This window comes from Pituophis catenifer, unplaced genomic scaffold, assembly GCF_029215685.1.
Source record: "Pituophis catenifer annectens isolate HBS135680 unplaced genomic scaffold, rPitCat1.0.hap2 SCAF_1, whole genome shotgun sequence".
Classification (NCBI taxonomy): Eukaryota; Metazoa; Chordata; class Lepidosauria; order Squamata; family Colubridae; genus Pituophis; species Pituophis catenifer.
Window position 1 is genome coordinate 64,925,009 of NW_027256881.1, and position 21,207 is coordinate 64,946,215.

Consider the following 21,207-nt stretch of genomic DNA (forward strand, 5'->3'; position numbering starts at 1 on the left):
GGAAGGCTTCACACAATGGAGATGGCCTAGATTCAGGGGTGAAATCTAAAAAATTTTGCTACCGGTTCTGTGGGCGTGGCTTAATTAGTGGGCATGGCTTGGTGGTAAGGTGACTGAGAGGGCGTGGCTTGGTAGTAAGGTGGGCGTGGCCAAGTCAATGTCATTTCTTTGCCCTTTTTTAACCTACAAAACACAACACAACTGGCTCACCCACAATATAAAAGCAACTGTGCTAGACCCAAAATGGCCCCTGCAACAAGCAGGAACTTCACACAGCCACAAAAAGCCCAAAAAAACAACTTTCACACTTTACACACACACAACACAACACAACACAACACAACTGGCTCACCCACAATGTAAAAGCAGCTGTGCTAGACCCAAAATGGCCCCTGCAACAAGCAGGAACTTCACACAGCCACAAAAAGCCCAAAAAACCAACTTTCACACTTTACACACACACAACACAACACAACTGGCTCACCCACAATGTAAAAGCAGCTGTGCTAGACCCAAAATGGCCCCTGCAACAAGCAGGAACCTCACACAGCCACAAAAAGCCCAAAAAAACAACTTTCACACTTTACACACACAAAATTTCACATACAGCTTTGTGAGATTTTGTGTGTTTGTGTAGCTAGAGTGAATCACTACAGAAACACATAAAATCTCAGAAAGCTGCACAAATATTATTTGATTTTAATTTATTTTTATTTTTATATAAAAGCAGCTAAATTTAAAACTTCCTAAACTTTAAACGGCTAGGTCTAAAAAAAGAACAACTAAAAAAAACCCCAATTCACTATTTTTTTAAAGCTCCCAAAGGGGAAAAAAACTTACCCAATAGAACAGGGGTCTCCAACCTTGCAACTTTAAGACTTGTGGACTTCAACTCCCAGAATTCCTCAGCCAGCAAAGTAGGCAGAAAGAGCTGTTTGCCAATGAGCTTGATTGCAGGCAGGGAGATTCAGTTGCTTGCTGATGCAATCAATTGCAATGGATTGCAGGGAGCAAGCGAAGCAAGGCAGGCGTTGCGACCAGCAGCTAAGGTAAACAAGCTGGAGGGGGGGTGGAGGGATTTTTGCTACCGGTTCTCCGAACTGCCTGCCGCCATCGCTACCTACTCTCCTGAGCAGGTCTGGAATGGGAGCATTTCACCCCTGCCTAGATTCAATACTGCCTGGTGCAGACATAACAGTATTTTTGCTTGATCATGAGTAACCTTTCTTTGTTTTTTTAACTTAGCCCTACACACATGCTATTAATCACTAAGAGTTCTCTGAAGCAGCTTATTAGAGAGACAATTAGCATGGGAAAGATAGTCTAAGCCTTAGTCACATACAAGTACTAGACCCCTGAATTGCTCAGATGTCAGTGATGACCAGGAATATCTTTCCTGAATGGGAATTAGGCCAAAAGCATCCATTTCCAGAAGAAGTAAATTTGATTGGTTGAACACATACAGCACATTCCAAATGTACACATTTTATATCTACACATTCTATAATAATCCAAATACTGATCAGATCCACATCTTCTGGAGATGAACTCCCAGCCTTTTCCTCAGCAGAGACATTCCTGGTCATTACTGACTTCTGAGCAAAGGTGGGTGGCACATGAATTAACAACCGGTTTGCCCCAGCACCGAAAATGTGAGCATGCGCGCGGCCTTCTGAGCATGTGCTTTGCTCACACGCGCGCTTGCAAGCATGCACACGGCTTAAAAACCGCAGCTAAATAGGACGGCATAGCACCGGGGCCCATCCGCAGGTCACAACTACCAGTTCGTCAGAACTGGCTGAATCCCACCCCTGCCTCTGACCAATTCAGGGTAAATTCTTGCATGTGATCGGGGCTTGGATTATGTTTCCCATCCTAAACCCTTCTTTAATAAACTACTTCAGAGGACTCTTTGTGACTTAATAGCATGTGTGTAGGACACACAAAAATTGCTCTGTGTAGCTCCTTTTTGAAGAGCATTCAGAACTATAATACCGTAGAAATAGCTGTTGTGGCTTCAGTTGGTTTCCTAAGTATAATCCATGTCTAATGTCCTTCAGTTCAAAGCTCTAAATGGTTTAGCACTAGGACACACAACTTATTTCAGGCCAAGTGCCTTACTTCACTAAAAAATTGGGGGTGAGTAGGGTTAATACCATAGCTCAATTAGACTAGATTTTGTTTACATGTGCATTTAATGAAAATAGAATGAATATGATATACTATAATATTGTATATTATATATTTGTGTGTTTGATAGCTCTGCCTTAAAAATTAAACTTGGGAACAATCTTTAGAGATCTCTAGGATTGACACCCCCTACTTTGGAGATCATATATACTGTGTTTCCCCAAAAATAAGACCCTGTTTTATATTTTTTTGAACCTTAAAATAAGCGCTTGGCCTTATTGCCATGTGCTCAAAAGCCTTATTATCAGGGGATGTCTTATTTTGGGGCAAAACAGGGTAGGCCTGGGAACTTGGGTGATATCCTTTCAGAGTAGGAAAATGCTTCTTTCTCTTGCAGTCTTAAATTAATTTTTGGAGGCACCTTTATAGGTCCCAACAATTTTTTCAGGGACACATGGTTATAATTCCTGCCTGGAAAGATTGTTTCAGTATTCAAATATGTTAATTGTTGAATCAGAAATTTCTGTGCATTTCAGATCTGAAGTGTTACAATAGCTTCAGCGACACCTAATGGAATTAGTTAGCTGAGAGAGGATGTTAATTAAATTATTTTGTTTTCTTTTTCTATCCTAATTTGGTTTCCTTGTCTTTTGCAGAAGAGCTTCGTTCCCTGCTGGCGGAAAATGAATTACGGATTCAAGCTATTCAAGCAACTTGGGAATATCATCTAGAAGAAGCCCGGAAAGAATGGGAACAGCAATATGCAGCAATCACTCAGGTCATGGCTTGTGATGCAGAAAGCTTCTCACATTTGTCTGGAGCCTATGCTCCCTCCAGTGGCTTCTCACTATGGTTACCACTATTAGAACAAAATACAACTGGTCACTTTAGTAGTTGGATCAACAAGGCGACGTTTATGTTTATAAAGCAATTGTCATATTTTTTTTCTTCAAAAGGCAACTGAACTGTTTTTTCATTGAGGAAGAAGAAGAAAACATTTCACTTCTCATCCAAGAAGCTTCATCAGGTCTCATGGCAGGTGGGGGTAGGTGGAAGGATAGGTTCTGATAGGATGGAGGGGGGGAATGGAAGGATTGTAATTCTTTGCAGTCATCTGGTCGTTGGCACTCTCTGGAAGGTGTTAAGGCCACTTGAGGGGGTTTATCTATGCCCTCAAGATCTTTTGAATCAGGGTACAATTGGTTGTGGAATCTACTTGGAAGGGCTGCAAAGGCTGCGTTGTAGACTGGAGATAGGTGATGTATTATTCTTTCCCCTCTGTTGGTTCAGTAGTTCCAAATAAGAAGAAATAAGGAAATAATTTCCTTCTTATTTCAATGAAGGAGAGCACTCTTGGGGAAGGGAAGGTAGAAGTGTTTTCTGAAAATGCCAGATCTTTACAGCTGCAACAGCTTTTTCAAGTGGGCTGAACAAAGACTGATTCCAATAAGATTCAATTACTTTCCTCCAGAAATTTCCACCGCAGCTAGAGAGCAGGCTAAATTATTTTATGTTTAGCCACTCAGACTCTTCATGCCAAAAGTGCCTAACCTCAAGTCTTCAGGATGCAGGTGGCCTCTGGAAGCATTGAATTTGCCTCTCCCAAAACCTTTCTCTGCATTACCCCTGAGTGGTATTTTTAAATTTGATGAAAGTTTGTATTTAATTAATTTAATTTTAATTTTAAATGGCAGGAAGTGATAAAAATGTAAGTTAAGGTTTGCTGTGGGCCTCCCTTGTGTTTTGTTAGACAGCTCCCAGGATTTGGACTTTAAGACCAAGTATATTACTCACTCAGTCCAGAAGTCCATCTCTGGAATGAGCTGTAGAACTGTACTAGTGTGTTGAAAAAAAAGGGTGTAAGAAGAAAGTACAGCAAATGAAAACACTGTCCTGAGAACAGAAGAAATAATGGTGCCAAAAGTTAAATCCTCATAGATGGTAATATACCTTTAATAGCTTTGAATGCTCATAGTATCTGTGAGGGATTTCTAGGATATAAAAGCCAACATTTATACTGTTAATACTCATATCTGGAGAAGTATCCCTGTAGCTACAAAGATTCTTGCTTCATAAAGTTTCAGATGTCCTTAGAAGTATAAATGCCAAATAGGTATGATTTTGATGTCATACTAGATTTTTAAATCAGAAGAATGATTTTGAGAGGAATACAGTACACAATGGCAATCATTATTTATAATAGCCCTCTTTTTCAGAATTCCTTGGGAAAAAACCAAATGTAATTTATTACTTAAAAGGAATATGTCGTGTGATTCTCAGCATGTGGAGGAAGAATATCTGCGGAAATAAGATTTATTTGATTCTTCAGCAGGAGAGACAGATGATGGAAACCTTTCCATATCTTGTGAATATTAATGAAGACCCTCAGCTGTCAGGAGTTCTGAAGTATTTCATTCAAGAGGGTATTATTTTGTTTAACCGTAACATTTCCTTTTGCAAAACAGGTAGTCCTTGACAGTGGTGAAATGTAAAATTTGTTACTACCGGTTCTGTGGGCGTGGCTTGGTGGTGGGAGTAATGTGACTGGGTGGGCATGGCCAACTTTTTTTTTTTTACTTTTAAAACCATTTTTTCTATAACCTCTTCAGCCGAACCACCTGCCGCCATCATTACCGGATCGGGCGATCCGGTCCGAACTGGGAGCATTTCACCCCTGGTCCCTGACTTACAACAGTTCATTTAGTGACTGTTTGAAGTTACAACGGCACTGATATCAGTGACTTATGACTGTTTTTCACACTTACGACCATTGCCGCATAGCATCCCCATGGTCATCTGATCAAAATTCAGATACTTGGCAACTGACTCATATTTATGACCATTGCAGTGTCCCTGAGTCATATGTCCCAGTGTCCCAGAGTCACCTTTTGTAACCTTCTGACAAGCAAAGTCAATGGTAAAGTTAGATTCACTTAGCAACCTTCTTACTAACTTAACAGCTGCAGTGGTTCACTTAACAACTGTGGCAAGAAAGCTTGTAAAATAGGGCAAAACTCACTTTAAAAATGTCTCATTTAGCAACAGAAAATTTGGGCTCCATTGCGATCGTAAATTGAGGACTACCTAGTATTAAGCACCCGATGCATAAACAATGTCATTCAAAGAAATGTAAGAACTTACAGCCTGCTTTTTTTAATGAAAATTGTACCAGTATCTTAAGGAAAGGGCAGACTCAGTGGACCACTAGGTCTTTATCTGTTAGTTAGTTCTGTTCGTTTTCTGTTGGCTGTTAGTTTTTTATGTTTCTATTATGGACACCCTTGGATAACCTTCCTTGATCTGGTGCTCTTTATATATACATAAACTCTCAGAATTAAAAACAGCAGAATATTGGCCATTCTGCCTTGGCAGTTTAGGAAATGCAGTTCCAGTGCATCTGGAAAGAGCCCATTTGAGATAGACTGATCTAGATCAATATTCAGTGTGGCAAAAATATGCAAGACCGATGTTTTCCTTTCAGGGTCTTCTGAGGTTGGCCAATCTCCATCAAACGCAATCATCCTCAGAGGTTTGGGGTATGTATCAGAACAATTCAGTGCTCACCATCTGAGAGAATTCATGAACTTGGTGAGGCTATAATTTGGTTTTCTCTATTTTTGTGCAATGATTATTCAGGCAGGTATAAAAGCGCTCTAAGAGGTTTATTAAATAAGAGGCTTATTAATACCTTTGTCTCCCTGTCTCACAGCTGTGATATTCCAGGCATCTCTCTGAATAGCTTAGTGTGTAAGAAGTTTTTTTCTTAGTGTAAGAAAGGAATAGTTGGTGTTACATATTTATTTGTCTTAGTGTCCATTCCTTTCTTTTGGATCGTAACAACCTGAGTCTCCAGACCCATATGGATCATCAGCGCCAGTGGTGCCAGTGGTGAAATCCAAACTTTTTTACTACTATGGGCGTGGCTTGGTGGGCGTGGCAGGGGAAGGATACTTCAAAATCCCCATTCCCTGTTGTGACCTAGGCTTCCTAAGTCATTAAAACACACGAGTAGTCCCAAAAACGTTCATTCACAGCTGAGTCCCAATTAGTTGCAAAAAGTCCTTCAGGAGAAGTACTTCGGGATAATCACCAACCTTTATCTCCCTTGACACTCTGCCAAAGACCTACTTGGCAAAGCCACACGGAGTCCAGAATCAAACAGAGATGCTGACTGGGAACAGAATTATCACGTTGGTTTCCTGCAAAGTGCCCATGTGCCTTTGTTCCTCTTTTAAGCCTTATGGGAGGGGCCAATCATCTCCAGGCCTTACTCCCGAGTCGTCCCTTTTGTTTTAACTGTTCGTGCCTTCTGGCTCCTCCTGTTCCTCTGCCTCACTGCTGTCCGACTCTGGAGGCTTCAGTGTCCGCGCATCACTCCCAGATGGCCCTGGCCCCATCTCTGTCTCTGATGCAGACCCCTCGTCCGGGCCTTCCCCTAACTCCAGGACTGGCCCATGTTCCTCCCCAGCCTCCTCACTGTCCAACTCTACTGCCAGCTTCACAGGCTGCTGGCAGACCACAACATTCCCACCCCACTCCAGGAGAAGATATTGCAAAATCTCCATTCCCTCCCCACTCCTGGAGGAAGGAAATTGAAAAATCTCCATTCCCACTCCACTCTGGGGCCAGCCAGAAGTGGTATTTGTCGATTCTCCAAACTATTCAAAATTTCCGCTACCGGTTCTCCAGAACTTGTCAGAACCTGCTGGATTTCACCCCTGATCAGCACCCTTTCTTTCTCAGTGTCTTTTAACTACAATTTGTGGTACAATTCTTGCCACCATTTTGAGCCAGGAATCATACAACCATTGTAACATGAGCTTTAGATAATTACAAGAAAATTTAAAACTTTAAAACATTTCCTCCCACATACAGTGCTGAACATTTTGAAACATTGCTTTATCTTTTCCAGCCCTTACCCTTTCAAAAATCTTAAACTTGGCTAAATAAGAAGCTATTGTAGGAGTAGGTAATCTCTTGTGGCTTGTGAGATGTGAAAGTGTTGGTAGACACTGAAATAGAAATGTGTGATATACAAAGTAAGGACATTGTCACTGAACTTTAACATCCTGCCTTCATTTTCTCCTCCTCATTCTCAATGATGTCTTCTTTGTTCCATATATGGTTGTGTTACTAGCCATCCTCTTATATTTCCTGGATTTATAGCAGGAAACTTTTGACTTGTGGTATGAAGTGCTTGCCTTGCTCTTTTCCAGCATTTTGGATAAGCACGCAACATTCATGTACACCAATGGCAAAGTTACTATATCTCCTTGGGATAAATGTAAGGTCATTGTGAATGGAGTACCCATTGTGGTGAAAACTAAACTTCAGCATCTGGTGAGTTTTGTGTGGATTTGTCATTTCTCCCATGTCCTGGTGTGTCTCCTACCTTAAAATGCTATTGTTCCAAAATACAAACCAGATGGCTCTTGAAACTCATCTCTGCTACAGCTACTGAGCAAACTGGATTTTCAAACTGAGGCTTAGGATCATTTGGGAAGAACTCAGTCTCCATTAAGAGAGAGTAGATGCAAGTATTGTGGCCACCAAGCTGAACATTTTGTTGAACATTATGGCCTAATAAGTGTTAGCAACCTGGTTGAATCGACTCCCAGGCTGGCCCACCCGGCCTACCTGCCGCAGCGGAAAGCCCCGGTCGAGTGCCGACTCCACGGTCGTCCTAGGCTGCTGCCACTACACTGCCCCCTCTCCATCCCCGGCCTTGCCTGGCTAGCTCTGCCACCGCCACAGTATCTCCATTGCACGTGGTGTTCACGGCCTAGCTAGCTAGCTGCCCCCAATCCCCAGGCTTGTCTGTCATGCTTTGCCGCCAGCACCACGGCTCTATTCCAGCGCTTTCCAGAGCTTTCCGCTTATCTCTGAATGCCAGCTGAGAAGCCACATGGCCGTGCTGGCTGGGAGCGCACTCTCTTCCCCCTGGCCAGGAACCGCATGGCCGCACTAGCTGCTCCGGTCTCTCCCCACTGACTGGGAATCACATGGCCATTATAGCGGCCATGTCGTTCCCAGCCAGGGGGGAGAGAGCATTTTCCCAGCTAGCACAGCCCCGCTGGGAGGACACTTGCCCTACTGGTCAGGAAGCTGCTCACCTGCCTGGCCAGTGTCAGAAGAGAGGGAGGCAAAAAAGTTCAGCCAAGTCTTCTCCTCCTTCTCAGCCTCAAGCAAACAGGCACATACACCTCATGGCGCTGAGATCTTCTGCGAGGAGACAGTGCATGCCTTCTGGTTCTTTTACCTCTTCTCCGCTATTTTATTTTCATAATAATTCTGAAACTAGACTGAGAAATAGCAAAATCATTTCAGGGTAAATTGGAGATTTGAATCTTTCATTTTGGATGCACTGGATACTTGTATTGTACATTGTGCAGAGCACAAAGTGCTTCATTACCTAATTTTATTAGAAGCTCCTTAAATTAGTTTTAAGTAGGCTAATATTGCATTGATATTATCTGTGTATTTTAGAAAAAAGGGCTAATGGTGTAAGGAAACATGCTGAGTTTGTAGTTAAGTCATTTGAAGAGATCTTTTCACTTAAGAGCTCAGTGATTTTATGCGTTTTGTATTTCTTCTTTGACAAGGTATGCATTTTTATTTGGGGGTTTTATATTTTCTGTTGTTCTGTTATTATTTTAAAAGCAAAAAAAAAAGAATAAATAAATTTAAAAACAACAGTTCAGTCCCTTTTAAATAACAAGTCTCTCACCCTTTTCCTGACTCTAAAACAAGAATATTCAGTTAACAGTTTTGGTCTTTGTTAAGCTTATAAACTACAATGAAATAGAAATCCTTTCAGCATGTATAGCAGTGGTGGGTTTCAAAATTTTTTACTACCGGTTCTGTAGGTGTGGCTTGGTGGGTGTGGCATGGCTTGGTGGGCGTGGCAGGGGAAGGATACTGTAAAATCTCCATTCCCACCCCATTCCAGGGAAAGGATACTGTAAAATCTCCATTCCCATCTCACTCCAGGGGAAGGATACTGTAAAATCTCCATTCCGTCCCCAATCCAGGGGAAGGTTACTGCAAAATCCTCATTTCCTCCTGATCAGCTGGGACTTGGGAGGCAGAGAATAGATGGGGGTGGGGCCAGTCAGAATTTTTACTACCGATTCTCCAAACTACTCAAAATTTCCGCTACCGGTACTCCAGAACTGGTCAGAACCTGCTGAAACCCACCTCTGATGTATAGTGTATACAATCCTTCAGGACCGGCTAATTTTGGGATCAAACAGTGCATACCTCTACATCGGCTCTCCAATCCAGCGCACCTGCGAGGATCTGAGCAGATATGATTACGATTTCATTCAATCAGAGCTGGCAGCTGCCAAAGGCTTCAGTGTAGACAAACTTGGTAAGCATCTTCTTACTGTAATCATAAACCTGTTGAGGTTTGCAATTTTAAACTTGTAACAAGATGCTATCTTTCATTGTAAACTTGTTTGCAATGCTTAGGTCATTGTCTCATCAATAAAGGGATGTTTCTACCATATGATAGTCAATATAAGCTAGCAAAAGATGTAATCCTACATATGTTCCAATAAGCTATTAATTTCTCCCAAAAATAAATAAATGCAGGCAACTTTATTTGTTTAGTCTTGACCCTGGGCTGCTTTTCCGAAAGGTGCTGCAAACAGGAAGGATGGCAAGCCAGACCCCAGTGTCCTTGCTGTGTTCCATGATTATATTAAATTGATGCCATTGGTTGCTGAAGCAAATCAGATGAATATAGAGTTGAAGAAGGTATGGCTTGAATGGATCCTTCTCTCTTTATTATATACTAGATTTTTGGGAGTTGCAGCCCGGCATTTATTGAAGATATTTCATGATGTAAGGCAGGAGGGTTAAACTCGCAGCCACACGAGCCAGATGCATCATGTGCTGGCCACACCCATCCCTGATTTAGCGAAGGGAGGAAAAATTATGATACGTCTTGTGACTACGACATGATGCCGCGAGATTGACACCCCTGATGTAAGGGGAAAATGGGTTAGAGCTAGTCTATAAATGAAGTAGACATGTTAGTTAACTTAAAATTGACTGACTATAAATAAGATGTATTACTGTGGGAGCATTTCTGAGGAACTAAGTCACCACAAGAGCCCTGGTGGCGCAGCAGACTAAAGCACTATTAACATCAGCTGCCTGCAATTACTGCAAGTTCAAATCTCACCAGGCTCAAGGTTGACTCAGCCTTCCATCCTTTCTAAAGTAGGTAAAATGAGGAACTGGATTGTGGGGGCAATAAGCTGACCTTGTATAAATATACAAAAAGTACGAAGGCTATTGCTTAACGCATTGTAAGCCACCCTGAGTCTCCGGAGAAGGGTGGCATATAAATCAAATTAAAAAAAAAATCTTGTGTGTGTATTAGTCTCATGTCTCATGTGGAACTGTGGCACAATCTATTCTTGGCAGAGTTGTATGTGTTTAGGAAGAACATGAGTAGATTGAGGACATCTCCTGATTCAGTTATGTAATCTATTTTTTTAAATTGTCATTCAATAAATAAGAACAATTACGTTTCTTTCGCAGAATAGGGAAATACTTATGCTCTCAAGTAAATAATGTTGCAGAATAATTAAAGGAACCTAACATTGGAAACCTCTTGAAAAGGAAGGAAAAGCATTTAGAAATACGTAGACAATCAAATATACAAGAATCTCCATGAGTTTGCTTTGGTACCTTTCCACATTTATGCCAAAGTGTTACACAACAAAAATATTGTATTGAGCTTTTCTTTAACAGGACCTAAAGTTAGAACTGAAAGTGAAAAATCTAGCATCCTCGGACTCCAGAGGTTATGACCTGCAAAAAGAGATCATAATTAAAGTAGTACACAAAGTTACTAACCAGGTATGAACCTATTTCTGCATTAATAGAAGATTGCATTATTGCAAGAGTGCATCCCATCTAAAGGCATTTATGGTGCTGTGATTGGTCTCATTTTGAGTGAGGTTGACCCTGATGCTGAAGCTCCAAATTAGCTGTTCAAATGTAAAGACATATTTTATGATATTGGATTTTCTTGGTGTTCATGGACAAAGATATATGCTGCTTCTATCTTCTTTCTTCACCTGTTTTTTATTTATTTATTAAAGCACATGTGTCGGGAGATATATCCATAGGATATGTTTCTCGATATATATGCATGAAAAAAACATTGCATGAAAAAATATCAATTTCTAATATACATGCATAATTATCCACTTAGCCATTAAAGGAAAAAATAGAAATTAAAATTCATTGGACAAATTTCAACTCCTACCTCTCCTAGTTCAAATAGAACTGAACTGTGATGGTCATCCTTCTTCTTCAGAAAATAAAATGCCAAATATCTATAGGGACTGTTTACTTGGAAGGCAGATTATTTACTTGTTAATCCTTGCTTATTTTTATTAAAAAAAGCAAAAAGTAACTATCATATGCTATGTGTTCAGCCTCTCTTCTCTCAATTAAGCTGGAAGTGAAGACATATATTTATAACAATTTCCAGGACTTTTGATCCAAGTAGAGATTTCTGTCTATGCTGCCTCTATTTTTTTGAACAATACATGTGGTTTCCAGAGTATAAAAAGTTAAGACAGAATAGGATTGGTTTTTGTAGGTATGGATTTGGTCAAAACCCAAGTTCATCAACAGAAAATTTTTAATGGAAGAGCTTTACCAGCAGTTTTTAAATGGAGAAGATGTACAAGTTGACAAAGAGAGTGATCCATTTTGGGATCCTGTGGAGGCAATTCATCTCGGATCTGCTCATATCTGGCTCCAATCTCTTGCTTATTGCATGAAGCTTGAGGAACAAATAGAACTTCTGAATTCTGAAGGAATGGAGGAAGCAATCCTATTGATCAACATTATCCCATGTGTGCAAAACGGGAGGTAAGCATTTATGTATCATAACTGCAGGATAAAAACTGACCCAGGGAAGGCCCTTCTCTGGCCCACAGAACATGAATAGTGAGAATAACTCAGAATTCAGAGTTTACAAGGCCTAATTTGGATAGAATGACAAATGGTTATTTGAAAAGTGAAACATTCCTTTTGATAGTCTTCCATGCAGCCATCTTAAGGCAATGGGATGTGTGTATTTGGAACAAGTTCATAGCCGTCTTCACATCCTGACAGGATGAATGTCACTACTCTCTTAAATGCTTTGCACTACTCTTATCCGTTTCTTCTCTCCTTCCACTCCACAGACCTTTGACAGATGATGATATGATTATCGACCCTTTGGAATTGCTCGGCAAAAGAATTGATTTCCAGATCCAAATATTTCAGTGCCTTGGAGTTAAATGGATTAAAGAAGTTGCCCAAAGGGGAATTCAAATTGGGTATTCATTTTTTTATATATTTGTCATTTACATTTAAATGTCTTGCATTTTTATTGTCTTGTTGATGAAGGTATGTGCCTGTTTAATGCTCAATTTCATTTAAAAAAAAAAAGAATGTTGCTTTGATTCTTTTTAGCTTTGTTTCTGGGCCTCTTTCAGAGGGAAAGGAGTGCGAAAATAAATAGTAATAAAATAACTGACTTTTCATTGAACTATTGCTTCTTTTGCATATTTAGATATAAAGTTTATGATCTCCCACATGTATTATACACAAAACCTGCTTGGAAAAACGCAAATCCTAAAATAGATGAATTGGTTCAATTTTCATCCATGAAGGTTTCCCAAGATTTTTTGAATTATCTACAGAGAAATGCTTTAATTGTTGACTTGTGGGGACTTCAAGGTATTCTTTTAATATCAGCATTATTAAATTACGTTTGCCTCTTGATAAGCTTCATGCCTATATACACAAACACACTGTATAAACCAGTCCTTTATTGTTTTTTTTAAAACAACATTAAAAAATCCTTTACTCTTAGTCTTCCTAACCTACCCTGGATACCTCAGCTTTCAGAAAGGCTTCAAAACATAACACCAAGGAATATCATACATGCTAGACTTACTTCCTGCTCAATATCAACCCTTTCCTTAAATTTCCCATTTACTACCTCAGCCCCTGCTGTCTGATACGCTACCTAGCATAGTAGCATAACTCCCTTAACACTGTCTTATACCTCAAGATATTTATGCACGTAGTACACTGTATAGGCAGTCCTCAACGTACAACAGTTCATTTAGTGACCAGTCAAAGTTACAAGGTCACTGAAAGAAGTGATTTATGACTGCTTGTCACACTTACGACCATTGCAGCATTCCCATGGTCACATCATCAAAATTCAGATGCTTGAAAGTGGTTCATATTTATGACAGTTGCAGTGTCCCAGGGTCATGTGATCACCTTTTGTGACCTTCTGACAAGCAAAGTCAATGGGGAATCCAGATTCACTTAACAACCATGTTACTAACTTAACAAATGCAAAGATTCATTTAACAACCGTGGCAAGAAAAGTCGTAAAATGGGGCAAACTCACTTAACAAATGTTTCACTTAGCAACATAAATTTTGGGCTCAACTGTGGTCGTAACTCGAGGACTACCTGTATTGTTATTGTCCTTGTCATCTTCTCGTTTTTCTCAACTTCTCATCTTTCATACTATGTTCTCCTATTGGTATGTTATGATTTTTCAATTGTTTGTACCTTATGATTTATTATTGTATCTGATGATTTATGATCTATGACTTATCACTTTGTTGTTTGTATGTATACTGAGAATTTATGTTTGTTCCAGAAATTTCATGACATTTATTTTAAATTCCATTCACTTTGCTGATTTCTTAAGCATTGTTCACCCAGTTCCAACACTATTTTTCAATTTTCATTCCACTCTGAGTTTTCTTTGCTTCTTTTTTTTTTCTTAATGACTCTTGCTTCTGTGGACTACATTATTTGCAACCTTCTTTTTTCTCTTTATTTTCTTGCAGCAATTTTATTCTGTCTAATCCAGGACTTTCCCCATATTCTCTCTTTATGTTCATATTCCACTTATTCTGTTAGGAATCACTTACAACAATCATGACTTACGACCAGATTTCCAGTCCCAGTTGCAGTCGTAAGTTAAGGACTACCTGTGTTAAGATTTACAGGTTTCAAAACCTGTTACTGATAAATTTAATATTCAATAATTAACTAAATTGGACAGCATGTGACTCATGAATCAGAATGAAATGTTAACAAAGATTTCTATCTAATTCTATCTAAATCAGGAGACCCTATAGCTTTTCAGACAGGTGGTTCTCTAGTCTCTTCTTTAAAACTTCCAATGATGAAGCACCTACAACCTCTGAAGGCAAGCTGTTCCACTGGTTAATTGTCCACACTGTTGGGAAGTTTCTTAATCCTCCTTGCCTCCCTCCTCTGTAAGACACTGTGGTATTCTGATCTATTACATCATTCTCAGTTTCGGAAACACACAGCATTGTCCATTGTTCTCATTCATTCAAGCTGTTCAGAATTATCTCATCTTATATTCTAAACTGCATTCTTCCCAATGCCATGATTGTCACCAGGTGGGCTCATGCAGTAGATGCTGGTTTCCATCACTTATCATAACTCTGGCCCACCAAGGCTTTCACATAATACTATTTAGTAAGACAGTCTACATATTTTAGCTCTGTGTGTTCCCTATGCAGAATTCTCTGCTAACACTATGAAGAGTATTGGTCAAAGTACCTTTGGCTGCTATGACACAAATGCTACCAAGTCAGGGGTGAAATGCTCCCAGTTCAGGCCGGATCGCCTGATCCGGTAGCGATGATAGTGGGTGGTTCAGAGAACCAGTAGCAAAAATCCCTGCCCACCCCCAATGCCCAGCTGAGCCGCGCGATCATCATAGGCTTTTTTTTTAACTTTTAAAAGCATTTTTTCTTCGGCCGAAAAAATGCTTTTAAAAGTAAAAAAAACAAAACACCTGATGATCGCAGGGCTCAGTTGGGATCGTCAGAGCCTTTTAAAAGCATTTTTTCTACAACCTGTTCGGCCAAAGAGGTTGTAGAAAAAATGCTTTTAAAAGTAAAAAAAAAAAAAAAAGTTGGCCACGCCCACACTACAAGTCACACTACCACCCCCCACCAAGCCACGCCTACAGAACTGGTAGTAACAAATTTTACATTTCACCACTGTACCATGTCCAATTTTACTCAAAAACTATTCTTTGCTAGGCAAGAGATCTCTGATCAAGAGTTCACCATGCAATCCAACAGATTATTACCTTATTCCCCTCAACTAGGAGGTACTTGTAGTGTACTGATATAGAATTTATTTCTGTTGGTGCATTAAACTTCCATCTTGCGTCACCTTTAGCCAGGCTTATAGTATCCGTAGTTTAGGAATATCAAGAGTCTATCAAAGATTCCCCACCCTACTTTGGCTTGTTGATATAAAGTGCCAGTCTTTGCAAACCTGCAAAAAAGTAATAAAAATGTACGTATGTATGTTTATATGTACAGATATATGTATTATGCCTGTATATGTGAATTTATTGGCCGAATAGACATGAGAAATATCAAACTAAGCAGAAACAATACAATAATTGAAAGGAAGAAAATAATAATATAATATTTTATTCCCATGGCTGTGACTTCTAAGCATTGCAGACCACTTTGCATTATAAGGAGCTGGAATAATACAGTATATGCGATACCAGTTCAAGTTCAATTTTCAGTGTAGAAAGCTGTACTGTTGACTTTTGGACCAAATGCACAATTCTTTTTACTGTTGGTTGGTTTATCTTGCTTGGTCATTATTAGACTACCACAGCTATTTTGATTATTTAGATAGTTTGTTTATCTATTCAATTTTAATGCCGTCCATCTCCCTGATTCAGTGACTCTGGATGACATCACTTGGATGTCATTCGTCCAGCATTCTTAGCCTTCCTAGGTGACACTGGGTCCTCTATCATGCTTCCTTGTTTCCCTAGGATACTGAGCATGAGCAATATCATAATGGTGGTTGTTGTCTAGGAGTGGGATGCCTGCAGGCACCTGAAGTAGCAGAATATGCCATCAGGTGAGAGGGGAAGAAGGACCACTCGAGGTATCTGAGGCTAATCTATTTAGAAGCATGTTGTAAAGAATCTTTAAAATAGAAGTCTGAAGCCTAAGGGCATATCAGTCCAACACTTCAAGGTTACTCAGGATTACTGATAGAAAAATAAACGATATTGACATAAATTGATCCTGTTGTCAGCTAGAAAATAATGCATGCTTCTTAAGTAACAGTATTTTCTTGGTCCTGCAGAAGGATGTGCAGAACTGTGTCCGACCGAGAAAGGGATGGCTGTCATTAGTGAAGGCTCATATATTATCGATAATCCAAAAGCGGGGATTTTAACACGAGGTGATCTGGTGAGTGCGTGACCAGCAGTTAAAAGTAGTTTATTCTTCATTTCCATTCGGCTCAAATAATGAATGCTTTTATGTACTTGGCCTGCTTTTGAATAGAGAAGGATTATGAAACAGAGGCAGGAGGGAGTCTGGGGAAAGGATCCTAGAGGGTTGTTGGGAAAAGGCCTAATTGGAAAAGGTTAAGCGAGTAGAGAAAGAAGTAGAAAGTTATACTGGAGTGGGACAGTGGTACTGGCGAGATAATATGTTAAAAGTGTGATAAGGCTGGAATTGGATCATCCAGACAGAAAGATCCTACTCTCTTGACCCACTGCTCAGAATCTTCAAAGGTTGGAGGAGATAGTTGTGGCAAGAGTTAATGGGAGATTTACTGAAGAGTATAGTTTGATGCCATTGCACTCTCACTTCATTTGGGATATCCTCAAGATAGACATTCAATCTTGCACAAATGTTTATGAGGGAAAAGCACTATTGTAGGAATAGAATCACAGCTTCCTTGCAACATAATAGAAACAGATTTCCCAATGTGCCATAAATTGGCAACTGATCTGTCCCAGAGCTTTGGAAGAGCAACTAATATCAAACTGTTGCCACGATTATTATAGATCAGGGGTGTCAAAACTCGATTTCATTGAGAGCTGCATCAGGGTTGTGTTTGACCTTGGGGGCCCGGGTGCACGTGACCAGCTCAATGTCACTCCTGGGGGGGGCACCTGTGGTGGCCCGAGTGCTCTGCCAGTGAAAATAGGCTCTTGAGCTCTGTTTTCGGCTGCCACAGCCTCCTGCAACCCTCTGCCAGTGAAAACAGAGCTCAGGAGGGCTGCACATGGGAGCTGGGGAGCCCGTTTTTGCTGGCAGAAGCAACGCAGGCTGGTCCTTCGCTGTTTCCAGAGCGGCCCTGCGGGCCAGATCTAAATACCCCGCAGGCTGGATCTGGCTTCTGGGCCTTAAGTTTGACACCCCTGCTATAGATGATAAAGGGATCAGGACTAAAAGGAAGGAAAAAAATCCCATTGATATGCTAGAAGAAAGGGATGAATTAAATACATCACGAGTTCTGACCTAAATCCCAAAGAAACCAGCAGAAAGGAACAAGTAGGGAACCAGAAAAAGGCTACCTCTTCTGTTAGGAAAACAGAAATATGAGAATGATTGATAAAGGAGAAACAGGTTAAGAATACTTCCCAGCTCTAGCTTGTGGCCTTAACTTTCCAGATGGTTTCTGGAAATTTTCATGTACTTACTCTTGCTATTAATTAATTAAATTCATTGCTGCTTATCTTTGCACAGGATAACTCTGGGTGGCTTACAGTCAAGCTCCTAACTTGGCATACTTTAAACAGATTATACACACAGTTCTCAACTGTCGAATTGTTTTTCAGAAGTGAGCAGCTATCCAACCTAGGACTGTATAATGGGATTTTAGTCTTTAGTCCATGCAGTATTCGTATCTGGATCAGCTTCCCCTCTGAACTGCTGTTTTGAGAGCGAGTCCCATTATTATAATAAGGAAAAATGATTTATTTAGTGATACCGTATCTCATTAGACCATCCTTTTAAGATATTATCATATAGCAGCAATAGGCCGGAAGTTCTGAAGAGCCTTCTGGAGAAGGTCAACCTATGTGGTGAATTGGCATTGATTTAATGGCAATTAAGTCTTTGTCTCTGTGATGTGTATATTTGCAGTCATTAGTGTAATTGTTTCTTGCTGATGGGAGAGCTGTTTTGTTTTGTTCTTGAGGAAGCGATTCCTAAATGAATGAAGGCTTTTCCAGCAATATATTAATCAGTAACCATTAATCATATTAATCTCCCATCAAAGGGAGATCTTATGTACTTTATGATTTATAAATTATCAGCACATTTTATTTCTCCCCAGTGCCCCTGTCCTCTTAGTTCAGCATATTGCTTAAAATATTTATTCTGTGACTTCAGTTCAAATATTCTGCACTGAGCTCTGGACTTTGCTTTTAAATTGCCAATAACCATTTTAATTCAGTGAAAAAGCTTGCATTATTAATAGCAATTTCCATCTTAATAATTGTATGTACACATCCTAAATCATAAACAATATATTTTATTTAGGATACAGAGAGCCATATCGCTGAACTTTACCACAAGATGTTAAAACTAGAAGAAGAGACTGACTTATTTAGAGATATTAATAGAACTCTGACAGAGGAAAACGTACATCTGAAGGCTAAACTGAAAGAATATGAGGCAGAAACCCATTTCAGTAAGTATAAAAAAATAAAAATGTAATTCTTTACTTTTCTTTACTTTGATTTTGAAATTGATAAACCAGCTGTTACCACAGGCTGATAATGCTCCAGTTGTTGATGAAGTACAATGTTATACATTCCTTAAACCCATCTGGAATTGCTGAGAATGGTAACTTTTAAAATAATTATTAATGTGAGACCCGGATGGAACGCTCCAACTAGTTTCAAGTGAAATATTCATTTTTGACTTTGTAGCGGGATGGTATTCTGAAGATCATTTATTTATGACATGTTTTCCAACCGTCATTCAAGAGCAAAGCAGTGTACATAAATACACTACATAAATCTTCCTTGTATTTTCCCCCACCACAACCCTGTGATGAAGGTTGGATTTATTGGCCTCAAGTCACCCAATGGGATTCTGTGGCCGAGAATGGATTTGAATCTAGGTTTTACCAGTGCCAGTCAAACAACTTAAGTACATCATCACAATTTTCTAAGCTATGATGCATGATTGTAAATATCACAACAAAATTAGGATACAGACAAGAGCTTTAAAGGTAGTCTTGACTTATGACCACAATCGAGCCCAAAATGAATCTGGCTTTCCCACTGACTTTGCTTGTCAGAAAATTGCAGGTGATCACATGACTCTGGAACACTGCAACCGTCATAAATGTGAGTCAATTGACATGTGTCTGAATTTTGATCACATGGCCATGGGAATGTTGCAATAGTTGTAAGTGTGAAAAACGGTCACAAGTCACTTTTTTCAGTGGTGCTATAATTTTGAAGTTACTAAATGAACAGTTTTAAGTGGAGGACTACCTGTATTTTGTTAACAAATGTATCCCAAATTTCCTGATACTAGGAATGATTGCAAGTAGAGCTCCAAACAAGCAACACTCTTTAACATTTTATGTTGGGTCCCTTTCTGTACAATGCATTCCTATTCTGAACCCATTGATACTGATTTTAAATCTTCTTCTTATAGGTAAGATCTTAAAATCTCCTTCAAAGCTGCAAGTTAATAAGATAATTTCAGCAGCATCGAGAGATAGTCGCACAGTGTGCAGTTCTCGGGTCAGCTGTGATGCTGAATTTGCTAAAGCTCTCAAATCCTTCTACCAGAAAATGAATGTGATCAGAGGACAGTTCTTAAAACTACAGCACTACAGAGCCCCGGTACACATTATAATTCTCTTGGGAAGACATGGATGTCTTCCTTGTTTGTGTTGTTTTCTGGGTATCATTTCCACAACGTCTGAGTAGTTTAGCTCTAAATCAAAATTGTTGGGGAATAATGTGATAAATACGAATTAACGTATACAGTAATTATTTAAAGTACCTTGTTGAAATAGCTTTGTTCTATAGGCTGCCCATTTGCTGTTTTCGTATCAAAGTTCCTATTTCCTTGATAGGCATAATGAACCGCACTATTATTTAAACGTTTTTTACTATACAATATTGCAGGAAAGAATGCTATTTATTTTATTTTTAGGATGAAGATAACATTCAACTACTTCGACTTTTTACTGAGAGACAATCACACTTGTTGAAGGATTTTGGAGAACAACTTGAGTCAAGTATAAGTAAACTGAAATATGATGTTGCCTTAATAGTTAAGAAGAAACGAGAGGCTAGGTTACAGCAAGGCATTAAGTGAATGTGGTTTACCAAATAAAATATTAGTAAGTTGGAAATTAAGTCAGTACTTACATATATCATTATATGTCAACTGCCTTCTAATTTCTTCACAATTTCAAGATTAGTTTTTTGAAAATTTTCTTCCTTTAGACTTTGTTTACAACATAGAAAGTAGTATACCAGAATTTAATATTCATCGCAATAGGGATAGTACTGTGTGTCATCTTCAACTCTTCCCAATAACAGAATAATGAGAAAATTTGTTGTTGCTAATTATGAACTTTCTTTTCCAAACAATGAGACTTACAGAGTTCTTGATGCTCTCTGAGCTTGGTTGTCTGCCTGCAGACATTTCATTACCCAACTAGATGACATCATCAGTGTCTACTGAGTGTGGGGTTTGTTCAGTTTATATTCCATAGCTTGCCCTGCCAGTATTGGTGGGGATGTGGTTTTCTCCTCAAATAGTTCCTAAACTGAGTAAGGTTTTTTGCTCGTTTCAGCTTTCTCTTTTTATTGGATGGAATGAGACTTCTAATAGTCTTCATTCTCTTTATCAGTACAAGTCATAATAAAAGTTTAGATTTTTATATATCCATGTAGTTTGTGTTGTTGATGAGCTCATTGCCTCATAAATTATGAATAAACATAAGCAGCTCCAGAACATCTCATTTCTGTTCGGGATGCAAAAAAAAAGGCCTTCAGCATTAAACATAAGGATTCATAATCTTGCTTTTAATTTGAGCTAATAAAGAAATTAGAGATGGTATTCCATTTTCCATAATACTATCTAAAATAGCAGAATGAAATATACCATATTCTTAACCTATTGGATCGTGCTAATTCTTACACTATAGCTGAATTATGCTTTAAACATTTATAAAACC

The 21,207-nt window shown here is 39.3% G+C and overlaps 1 protein-coding gene across 1 annotated transcript in view; it reads left to right on the forward strand.

Annotated features, from left to right (window-relative positions):
• The window catches only part of LOC139308732 (kinesin-like protein KIF28), a 34,445-nt gene extending 14,106 nt beyond the window's left edge, over positions 1 to 20,339 (forward strand). The window contains exons 10-23 of the mRNA XM_070932529.1: positions 2,787 to 2,908; positions 4,463 to 4,553; positions 5,612 to 5,666; positions 7,347 to 7,470; positions 9,358 to 9,502; positions 9,773 to 9,891; positions 10,897 to 11,004; positions 11,756 to 12,030; positions 12,348 to 12,482; positions 12,719 to 12,885; positions 16,342 to 16,448; positions 18,537 to 18,687; positions 19,668 to 19,858; positions 20,175 to 20,339. Coding sequence (XP_070788630.1) covers positions 2,787 to 2,908; positions 4,463 to 4,553; positions 5,612 to 5,666; positions 7,347 to 7,470; positions 9,358 to 9,502; positions 9,773 to 9,891; positions 10,897 to 11,004; positions 11,756 to 12,030; positions 12,348 to 12,482; positions 12,719 to 12,885; positions 16,342 to 16,448; positions 18,537 to 18,687; positions 19,668 to 19,858; positions 20,175 to 20,339 — 1,955 coding nt within the window. The remainder of the gene's footprint in view (positions 1 to 2,786; positions 2,909 to 4,462; positions 4,554 to 5,611; positions 5,667 to 7,346; positions 7,471 to 9,357; positions 9,503 to 9,772; positions 9,892 to 10,896; positions 11,005 to 11,755; positions 12,031 to 12,347; positions 12,483 to 12,718; positions 12,886 to 16,341; positions 16,449 to 18,536; positions 18,688 to 19,667; positions 19,859 to 20,174) is intronic.
• The last annotated feature ends 868 nt before the right edge of the window (positions 20,340 to 21,207 follow it).